Source organism: Nicotiana tabacum, chromosome 11 (assembly GCF_000715075.1).
Source record: "Nicotiana tabacum cultivar K326 chromosome 11, ASM71507v2, whole genome shotgun sequence".
In the NCBI taxonomy this organism is placed as follows: Eukaryota; Viridiplantae; Streptophyta; class Magnoliopsida; order Solanales; family Solanaceae; genus Nicotiana; species Nicotiana tabacum.
In genome coordinates, this window is record NC_134090.1 from 89,983,168 (window position 1) to 89,994,779 (window position 11,612).

Genomic DNA, 11,612 nt, shown 5'->3' on the forward strand with positions numbered 1-11,612 from the left:
GTCGTTTTGTACGTTTCTGAAAACTCGATAGCGTTCCACGTCAAAAATAATAAGTAACGAATTCATTTGTCAAGAGTATAATTGTGTAAAGAATTTGTTCGTAAGTGTTATAATAGTATCTCTAATTTTGAAATACTTTTTTCATGTGATATATCATAGATTACTTCTTTCTTCACGTGTAAATGAAAGTTTAATGATCATATATAAACCACATAAAATCATTATCTTTCAAATATATTTCTCCTTTGTCATCCAAAGTATCCTTCCTGTAAGTTTGTTTTGTCAAATTCCATACCATGACTTCGATCCTAAATCCTATAAAACTCCTGGCTATCTTTGTTATTTGGTGTATGAACGAAAAAGAAGTACACGAGTGATAGCCATTCTGTTTGTACGTATTAAACAGAATGGTTATTTTTAGGCCTATCACTGTGTTGTACGTATTATACACTTATATGTTGCAAAAGAATGACATTTCTAAAGGATTCAACTTTAATTCATTGACAATATAATTTATTTTATATATAACATTACCTTTTTCATATTCTATTAAGATTTTCCTCCTCTAGATTTTAATCAGTTGAGAAAGTAGCTATTTTTCAGGTATACTACCATTTTAGTGGACATTCCTTCTGAACCGTGGAGAGGGAGAGTTAAATCGAGTCTTCGATGCCAAGTCCCGAGTCCAAACTGAAATTTACAAGTAGGGCGAGAGAGTACTTTTATTAAATAGAAAACAATAAACTCGATCCTTTTCGTTGCTTTCATTCATGAGTTTAACTTCTGAAGACGACATTAATAAACAATTTCCTCGGGCAAATTCACATCTCAAAATAACCTTTAAATCTTCTTGTTAATATACAATAACAAGGATTGCGGACAATTCATCATGGATGCACCACATATCTAGAAGGAAGTCTTTAAACACTATGTACAATTATCACTGGTCATGAAATCGTCATCAGAGTAATTGGTGCTTGACATGTTACGTGCAGCATCTATCTGAAATACAAAAATAAAACAAAGGAAAGATATTGAAGAAGGTAACATTCATAATCGTCATCTTACCAAGCCACAGAGAAAAAGAAAGCATCATTTCTGCATCCCTTCTTCCAGAGGAAAGAGAAAAAGAAACAGCGCACAGATTAAGAGAATAAGAAAATAAAACCTCCCCAAAAATTTACCATAGAAAATAGTTCTTTGAAATAATAACAAGGACAAAGCCTATGATTTTCTGTAGACCACTTGAGTTGGGGTCCTTTTTCCTACTATACGCCTCTAAACATACACACAAAAGCATAGGCAGAAAAGTGACGACTCATGCGCTCACGGGCATGGAGATCTCTATTTCCGCTAAAAGCCTTACAAGGTTAATTGACTAATAGAGAGGACAAAGCTATTTCTAATGTATGTTAAGTTTTAGAGATTCGCATAATATACTAACCGAAGGAAGTTGCCTGCAAATCAGGTGCTACTGCTACCAAGATCAAAGTCCATAGTGTAATCGTATTCAATTGTTGGAATCACGGAAGCCATAAACTTCAAGAATAGGAAGAGGTACCTGTCAATGGTGCTTGAGATCAACCTCCAGGATGAGACAAAAAGCACATGCAAGTAAAAAAAACTAAAAGGAGATACATATTAAGGGCATTCATGTGTTTCTATTGTTACGCCAAATATGTCTCAAATGTCAGGTCTACAAACAAGCAACATTTTACTCCCATGAAACCTGCTCAACTTTGAGGACAAAGAAAGAATCAGTGGCTAGAGCAAGATCATCACAATCATTACCATTGAGTTTATTTCTTTCTTTCTGTGGCTACAGGTGGAACTATTGAGAAACACCGTAGATGGTAACCTTAGGTTAAGTAGACGTAAGAGTATATGCCCTGTGAGTGCACTTCCCATAAATCATACTAATGATGATAAAGTGAGATTTGATGGATTGTGGCACCTAAATGCAGCAATGCAAATATTCAGGCTCAGCTAAGTTTAGGACCTGTATGCTAACCAGAGCTTGTCCAGCTAACCCATAAGGGATCTCTCAGTCAAGGAAATAGTGTCACAATATTGTTATGTGATAGAAAAATACCTACAAAGATGAAAGGCAAGCCGTGTAGAATGATAGTGAGACCAACAATAATAAATGGGAATGAATGTTTGGCCTTTAGGGACTAATATATCCACAAGATGAGTGTTGTAGAAATGGAAATGCTAAGTTGGATATCAGGTCATGCAGAATTGGACAAGCTTTGAAATAATAACATTTGGCAGATGGTGCAAGTCGCACACAGGATAAAATGAGAATTGGTTTAGATTGTCTGATCATGTCCAACGTAGACCTCGAAATGCACCACTTATAAGTGTGTGTGTGTGACAATATGATGATTGAAGGTCATTAAAGAAACAAGATAGACCAAAAACTACATGGAAGCTATAATCTCTCTGGATCAATAGATATTAAACCCAAAAAAAAAACATAAGACAATTCAACCAAAGAATCCATGTAATTTAACTCAGTAAACCATATAGGAATAACTGTAAAATCTATAGAAGTCCTAATTTGTTGTAAACTTAGTATTGGAATGAAATTGACCTGAATATAAGGGCAAAGATATAGAAGATTCACATAACGGACATCAATTATGTGGAATTGAAGCACAGTTAATTGATCGATTGATATTCTCTAATATGCAATGATGAAACAATGTAGATAAAAAATGTGGTGTCAATGAAACAAGAGCTACATTGCTTTTTAGAACTAGAAGAGTATCATTAAAAACTCTTGCTTCCAACTATACTATTGATGTCAGTATTATACTCCTACATTTGTAATCAAAAATTTGATGTTACTAGTAAAAGCTAGATCGAGAAGGTATGGGTTAAAACAATGTCTCACAGTTCTACAAAGCATGTCAAGACGAAGACTAGAAATCATAATTATAGTGCATAATTTTTTCCGATAAAAGGTCTAAAGATTTCTTAATAATGCAAGTACTCTGTTTCTGATCATATGAATTTCCATTTGTATATTCTGCTACCGTGTCTATCGTTGCTAAAATATGGTCCTGCAGCTGTATAAAACCTTCCCATGGTAGACAGGCGAACTATAAAGAAGAATTACTAGATCAATACAGCGAGCTAATCAACTTTCAGGGGAGACACCATTGTATGATATCACTAAAATTTGAATGTCAAAGCATCAACTTCCTTAAAAAATTAGATGACAAAATGAACAAAATCTCCATATCATTGTAGCTAGATAGTATAGCTCTTTTAAATGTAACAACAAAATTTTCATGTGCATGCTAACTTCACAACTAAATACATCTACGAGTTGTAAGTATCCCCAAATAACCAAATTAGAATTCAGACAGGTAATATATGAGTGCGAATATGCATACTGCTGATTGAAAAACACAACGATACGACATGAGATATTAGAGTTTACTTGTCAACTTCAGGTTCAACTCCTCGCGACATGAGAACATCAATAATTTTCTTCATCACAGCCCCGTGCCGACAAGGATGTACTGAAGCATGTTTCCCTGGAAGATGTGGATGGTCTTCAATGGTCACCTGAGTTAACGATGTTGGGAACAAAGATTAAAATGAACACCGTCATTCAAAATAATTGCAGTTAAAAAGGAAATATATAGGGTTAGAAAAAAGAAACTTTAATAATCTGGGTGATGGCCCATTCAGTTGTTCAGTTGACATCTACAACTTGGTTCACTAACAAATATTTTGGTCAGTTAAAATGGGCACTGCTGGCCTTGACAGGGTCACTGGTGGGTTCAGTTTGTACCAAATGGATTTGATTTTTACCAATTCGCGAAATCAGTTTTGGAAATTTTTCAAAAATCAAGCAATAGCTTGGGTGAAAATTAGAAAATCTCAAGCAGAAGTCTGGATGTTCTTCACAGATAATATGTATCAACTCAAAGCAAGCATTCAAGCTCTATTATGTCTACGAACCAGAAAGAAATGAACCTTTGAAAAAATTTATTCTGGTCAAAATATGTAAAACAAACCATTTCTCAGGCCTCATTTCAGTTGTATTTCTTAGGAAATGGCTCTGTGTCTGTGTCTGTGTGTGTGTGTGTGTGTGAGAGAGAGAGCGAGCGTTCATTGCCAATCCAATTAGACAGCACTGATCTGAGCACAAGGAAGATGGCAAGTGGTTGTAGTGGGAGAAGGAAGTAAAAATATAAGCAATAAACTTTTGACAAATTATGCCACATTTATTTTTTACTTTAAAATCTTAATTTAACTAAAAGAACTAAAATGATATTAAAACAATAGAAAAGTTGATAAGTTGGATAAAAAATGCATGCGCTTGGACTAGGCCTCCAGATGCCAATTAGCAAGGAAGAGTAACCACCTATAACTGAACTACCAACCCATGTTTGATATGACGGAATGTTCTATTCATCAGTTTTTCATAAAATTCGCAGTAATTTTCAAAAACCCCACATTGTAATACTGATCATTTCATAGATTAAAATTGAAATGAATAGAATTTTGAAATATATAAATGAATAATCTGAAGTTTTTTTTTTATCAAGAACTAAATGAATAATAAGTTATTTCATTTGGTTAGTTTCATCGTTTATAACTGAATCACGCACAGCCCTGAGACTGGCTGAGCAAACGGCAATACCGTCGTGGTTAGAACTACTCAAAGAATTAGTCAAAAGGAGTAATCATCCAACTTTGCATGTGTTGTACAGTTGTAATACTTGGAGCCTAACCACTGTAATTTCATTCACAAACAAACTACAGCATGGAATGACTTATTTAAGCTCGTCTTCAAGTAGCATTTAGACCTAAAAGATGTGTCTCACCGTTTTGCGTGCATGGTCTTGACTGACATCCTCAAGTACGAGCTCTGGTTGCAAAAGCATCCTTGACTGTCACAAAAAATCAAGAATAGTTCACTGTGTTGCAATCGGATCATGAAGTTTCCTCAAGGACCAGGATGCATGTCTAACAAAGAAGAGAATCTTCTTTCTCCAAAAGCAACTAGTATATATACTCATGCAGAGGATATTATTAAGAACCTTAAAAATAGACACTTCCATAAATTTCAACAAGTGGAAATTCATATCGTTTTGCAGATCTTGGATATTGTAAATAGAATTAGAATAAGGAGAAGAATACATATTTTGCACATAAATTATGCGAAATAAACACAAACTATAATTTGTGTAATATAAAGAAGAAAAACAATCTCATGCTAAGTCTCAAATTGACTTAAGCTGGACAAAACATTACCTTATCATATTTGGATAAGAGTGAAAAGAATAAAACACTATCAGAAGATCTGAGTTCATCAAACATATATAAAAAGTGATATCAGCAAGAATAACATAAATGGCATCGTCAGCTTTTTAAGCTGACAGTCCTTGACCTGAGGTAACAGGAGTAAAGCCGACACTCTCAAAAGTACATTAGTAAATCTATTTACAAATCCCAAACCCAAAAAAGAGACAACCAAAAGATCTAGGTGAATTCTGGTTGTATTATCCATTTCTTCAGCTGTATGGTTACTAAGTTGTTTGTTTCACGAATATGTCAGGCCATCTTGCAACTAATTCCATCATAATAGCACAAGTCAAAAGTGTAGTCATTATGCAATTATATATTTAAGGCAATTATAATTTTTATTTTGGCTGACCTCATCATATCCAGTGAGCCATACACGAGGCGTTTGATAGTACTTGTCATACCTGCAAAAGGTACAGATGGACATCTGTCAAAACACTTAATATATACTTCTCTTCAATGGGAAGCGCATGAAATAGCCAACATACAAAATCTAATGAATGAAGAGCACTTACGTGATGCTGATATCATATGTTCGTGTTCTTAGAATGTTGTCATCATCCGGCTCATGAGCCACAAGATATGTAGTCTGAAGGGTAGCCTGCAAGAAATTATGAGATGTTAACCATTTAGGTAATGTATGTAGATGGAATAATCTCAAAGCTGATAATTTACTGAGATCCAACCAAATTGAACTTTGTACCAGAACAAAGCACAGAGCAAAGTATTCTTTTTCTTCTATTTTGGAAAAGAATGGAAAGGTAGTTAATAGACAGTGAACTGAAAGATAGGACAGCATCCAGAAAGCATAAACAAAATTTTCTTACATATAACTGTATCAAATAGAATATACACACACACATAAACACGTATATACACACAAACATACATATCGATAAGGTAAATAATTTTATTAATAATGAGAAAATCTCCCGTATACACATAAAGGCAGTACCCCAAAAAGTAGAGAATCTACACTATAAAATTTTCTTATATATATTATCAGGGGGCAGAAGTATGTAGAGCCAAAGGGGTTCAATTGAATCCCCTTGGTGGTAAAATTATACTGGGTAAAGAGGGCAGAAACGAATTTTTTAGTTATATATGAGTTGTTGAATCCCTTAACATAAAGGAAGAATTTTTTTATAGTGGCAAAGAGGGTTTAAAAATTGCTTTACGTTGCAGCTTCAAATCCCAAGTGTTACATTCTAGTATTTTTTCTGAATCCCCTTGCATAACTTTTGGAATTACCAGGAAAAAATGAACTTGAAAGGAGACAAAGAAGACAAAAGAAAGGAGTTTTTTTTTATCAAGTAAGATTTGAAAAGCAGAGAGTTATTAAACCTTCCGTATACACATAAAGGCAGTACCCCCAAAAAGTAGAGAATCTACACCATAAAATTTTCTTATATATATTATCAGGGGGGCAGAGGTATGTAGAGCCAAAGGGGTTCAATTGAATCCCCTTGGTCGTAAAATTATACTGGGTAAAGAGGGCAGAAACGATTTTTTTAGTTATATATGAGCTGTTGAATCCCTTAACATAAAGGAAGAATTTTTTATAGTGGCAAAGAGGGTTCAAAAATTGCTTTACGTCTCAAATCCCAAGTGTTACATTCTAGTATTTTTTCTGAATCCCCTTGCATAACTTTTGGAATCTATACCCAGTGTTATCAAAGGCAAAAAGCGCAAAAAACTCTAAGGTCCGTTGGGGCTTTAAGCGCAAAGCGCAAATAAAGTGTGAGCTTTAATGAAAAAAGGCGCAACTGGAGAAAAAGTAAAAATATGCGTAGTAGTCCAAGACTAATCATTATAAGCATGAATAACAAATATATGGACAAAGAAATTGAAAAAAAATTCATGATAAAGTGAAATATCAATTGTTTAAGGTCGCCTTTTCAGGATTACACTCATTGGCAAGGAAAAGTATGCGTTAGAGCATTGATGCGACACTAAAGTGCCCACAAAGCGAGGAGAAGCGCTCAACATGTTTTGAGCCTCGCTTCAGGGCTTAAGCGCGCCTTTGACAACACTGTCTATACCAGGAAAAAATGAACTTGAAAGGAGACAAAGAAGACAAAAGAAAGGAGGTTTTTTTTTTATCAAGTAAGATTCGAAAAGCAGAGAGTTATTAAACCTTCCTTATGGCAATAAACTTATTTTAAGATCTTGTACACCTGCTCCGGTCCTTACGCGGGCGAGGAGATGCTAACAATTGTTCACTATTGAGTCGTGAATTACTTCATTGCGAACTGTTGTAGTTATTGCACTTCTAAGCTATTCGGTATCTACCATTAGCTTCTTCCTTTTTTATAATAGAGAAATCCCAAGCCCTAGTATTGCACGGTTCGAAACTTAGTAGATAATGGACCCGCCCCTCTACCCTTCTCGACTTAAATACCATGTTTTGGCAGCACCAGGGCTTGAACATGACCCACACATTACGCACTGCACTCTTACCACTAGATCAAAGCCCTAGGGGCTACATTCAGCTGTTTAAAAAACATCAATACCACCTTGTAGCCATTACACATTTCTCTTTCTAAAATTATTATTTGTAGAATAGATACATATTTAACTGTCAGCATCACAGAAGTCTTAACGAGAACCATTTCGTTGGCTAGATGATTGTACAAGTATTTATTGTGACACTTCTGCGAACAATTACCAAATGAAATGAAAGTACTTTTTATAAACTCTCAATTAGATCACCAGCAAAATCATCATCAAAGGTCATGTAGATTAGCATCAGGCACTTTAGTTGAAAAGCATGAACCGCTATAGCAAACATATAGTGGATGATGATTCTGTACAAAACCATTGTAGGACTTTTTAATATCAAGTACAACATGAAATGGTATGCTGTTACGACTAATCACTAACTATACAGATCTTAAAACTAAAATATACACACAAATAGAGACAGCTTCTTACAGGATCTGTTTCTATAAGATTGTCAGCTTCCTCGTACTCTCCCATGTCAGGTATGTCTTCCACTTCCTCGCCTCCAACGCACGACGGGTTTGACTGGACAGAGTTCTTTTTGCTAATCTCTAATGCTTCCATAGATGGCAAGTTATCATCCTCAGCACCTTTGTTTTCTAAGAAATAAATGGGACATAATTGTCACAAGGCAAAATGGATAAAACTCAATTTGTTATTGGGAAGTACACATATACCAAATACCTTTTGGTTTCCCATGAGTTGCCAGCCAACCATCATTGTCCTCATTATCAAGCAGAACTTCACCTCCTGCAGCCTCATATTCTTCCTCCACTGATGCAGCTCTTCTTAGACAAGGAACTGCATACAAAGTTAAAGTGGCACGTGATCTAAACTGGCACATAACAGAAGTGCTACATTCTTTTTATTTTTTGGTTTCTGTAAGACGACTAGAGAACGTCTATGAATGATGGAATATCAAAAAGAAGGGCCAAGAAAACTCCAAGATACAGACATCCACCTTTTTTTTTGGCCAGGATGGGGTGCTAAAATTCTTAAGAAGTATGAAAACTATAAATAAATTCTTTACTAATACCTGGAAGAAGGTGATCCCCAAGAAAGATAGTTTCAAATATTGTTTTATCCAAAGCAACAAGGAGATTGACAAGGATGCTATACATCGTATTGGAGCGGGGTGGATGAGATGGAGGCTCGCATCTGGTGTTTTGTGTGATAAGAATGTGCCACCAAAACTTAAGGGCAAGTTCTACAGAGTGGTAGTTAGACCGACTATGTTGTATGGCGCTGAGTGTTGGCCAGTCAAGAAATCTCATGCCCAAAAAAAGAAAGTAGCAAAGATGAGGATGTTGAGATGGATGTGTGGGCATATCAAGAAAGATAAGATTAGGAATAAAGTTATTAGGGACAAGGTGAGAGTGGCCCTTGTGGAGGACAAATTACGAGTATCGAGGTTGAGATGGTTCGGACATGTGATGAGGAGAGACATAGATGCCCCAGTTAGGAGGTATGAAAGGTTGACCATGTCGGGCCTCAGGAAGGGTAAAGGTACGCTAAAGAAGTATTGGACAAAGGTGATTAGGCAAGATATGGCATTGCTTCAACTTACTAAGAACATGACTCTCAATAGAAAGGTGTGGAGGTCGAGAATTAAAGTTGAAGGTCAATAGGTAGATGAGAGTTTCTCCTAGTCTTACCACTAGTATTAGTAATATTCTTATATTTTCTTGTTCCTAGATCTTTTTTATTACACGTTGTGTCATTCTTACCAGTAGTATTAGTACTATTCTTGTATTTCTTATTTCTAGATCTTTGTTATTATACGTTGTGTCTTTGTTTTTTCTTGTTGTTGTTATTGTCGGTTGCTTCCTTTCTGTTGTTCCTTGAGCCGAGGGTCTATCGAAAACAGCATCTCTACCTTCACAAGGTAGGGGTAAGGTCTGCGTACATATTACTCTCCCCTGACCCCACTTGTGGGATTACACTGGGTTTGTTGTTGTTGGTGTTACCTAGGAGAAGGTGAGTGAGCAAGGTAGGAACACAATATAGCATTAGGCGACAGGAACATCCTTAGCAAGATGCTTAAGCTGATATAATTGGAGCAAATTGAAACACATATTCAGTGCATAATGTCTTAGGCAATACAGTTCTTAGTCTTGCTTCCTAACCCCATTGTTACTTCCCAGGGCCATCAGGAGCTTTGTTGAAACACAAAGATGCTGAGCAAAACATGAGTTGGGAGATGAAGTTACTAGTCTAGTTTCCTTACCTCATGACTACTTTCCATAAGCGTCAAGTTTTGTCCGTCCTATAAGATTATTAAACCTCCCTTTCCCTGTAGGTTCTTGAAATTGCATAAAAAGGTTTAACAAGTTAGTATTACAAATTATCAGTTCTGGATTCTGATGAAGGAGAATCTACATTTACATTCCCAGAAGTCAATGGATACATTGTGTTAAAACTAGCAATATGCAACAAACTTACTTCCTAGTTTTTTGGTTCATTTGAGCAGTGGCGGATATAGAGCATAGTTACTGAGTTCCCGGGAACCAAGTAACTTTTGCATAGACCTTGTATTTTTATTTAAAAAATCATTAAATATTAATAAATATATAAATGTGAACCCAGTTATTATTGTATATTAATTTGATATTACAATAGGAACCCATAAACTTCCAATTCTGGATCCGCCCCTGCATCTGAGAGGATTAGAATTTAGCTTAAAGTTAAGTCGGGTTTATTCTAATAAGAAGTGTAAACTCATCACTAATTAAGTGTAAAGAATGAATTCATCATGCACTAGCTAGCTCATATTTTCTCCAAACACTTGAAATTCTATGAAAACTATTGTTAGAATGATGGTTATAGATAGGTACCATTTCTTGTGATCAAGAATTGCTTGTCAGCTGGTAAATATGACTTCATTTTACTAGGGTCACCTGACTCCCTGTTAATGAACAATGAACCATGATATAAGAATTAGATGCAATATAATGAGCTCATACAAATTACAAATACTTTCAAATTAGATCTAATGTCATAGACTATTTGAGCAAGAATTGGCAAAAAGGGTATATGTGCAAAATTGATTACCAAGACCAGGTAGGGCATTTGGAGACAAGATTATCGCCAGCAATAACGAACTCGTTAACGCTGAGAACGCCCTTCTCTTTGAAAGCAGAGACGGTACGAGGACTTGTGATTCTCTCTACCGTCCCTTTGAACGCTCCGTGCAGCTGCGATAGCACCATTATACCGTTTTGGATTATATGAGCAATTGACTGAGAGTCCGAAATTGTGAGAATCCAAGTCGAAGGCTTTCGTCTATGGTACTCTTTCGGGAGTTGAAGACAGGGTGTTTCGCCTTCTCGATGTTCTCTTTGGAGACTAATTTGATGATTTACTTGTGACGTGGTTTCTTATGTATGCTGTACTTTGAAGTTCATCTCAATTTCAATTACTTTAACTTTAATACGACACGAATTAATCTTAATTCGAATTTAGTTAAGCTCTTGAGAGTTTTTCTTCTTCTTTTTAAATAAAAAATAACTTAATTTTTATCTAAAGCAAAACAAATCCAATTATCTCAATTTCTTAATAAATATACAAATCAAACCAAATAGAACCGATATTTTGTTTTAATTTTGTCATTTTTTAAATTTTTCTTTCACGTGAAATATAATTTCATTCCGTTCAATATACTAGAACTAAATACATAATCTTTAATATATTGATATATGTTTAATAATGATGAACAAATTGATTAATCTATCATTGATTGAATTATCTACATGCGAAAAGTATAATTGTGAGACATGACTTAT

General features: G+C 35.2%; 1 protein-coding gene across 1 annotated transcript; it reads right to left on the reverse strand.

The window, feature by feature from the left end:
• Positions 1-806: 806 nt before the first annotated feature.
• Positions 807-11,193, reverse strand: LOC107777672 (autophagy-related protein 3). The gene is made up of 10 exons (XM_016597760.2): positions 10,882-11,193; positions 10,665-10,735; positions 8,515-8,631; positions 8,263-8,429; positions 5,844-5,929; positions 5,681-5,732; positions 4,848-4,913; positions 3,452-3,579; positions 1,445-1,561; positions 807-1,002 (listed from the first exon to the last, which is right to left on the reverse strand). The coding sequence occupies exons 1-9, from the start codon at positions 11,037-11,039 to the stop codon at positions 1,465-1,467; spliced, it is 942 nt and encodes a 313-aa protein (XP_016453246.1). The 5' UTR covers positions 11,040-11,193; the 3' UTR covers positions 807-1,002; positions 1,445-1,464.
• Between the last annotated feature and the right edge of the window lie 419 nt (positions 11,194-11,612).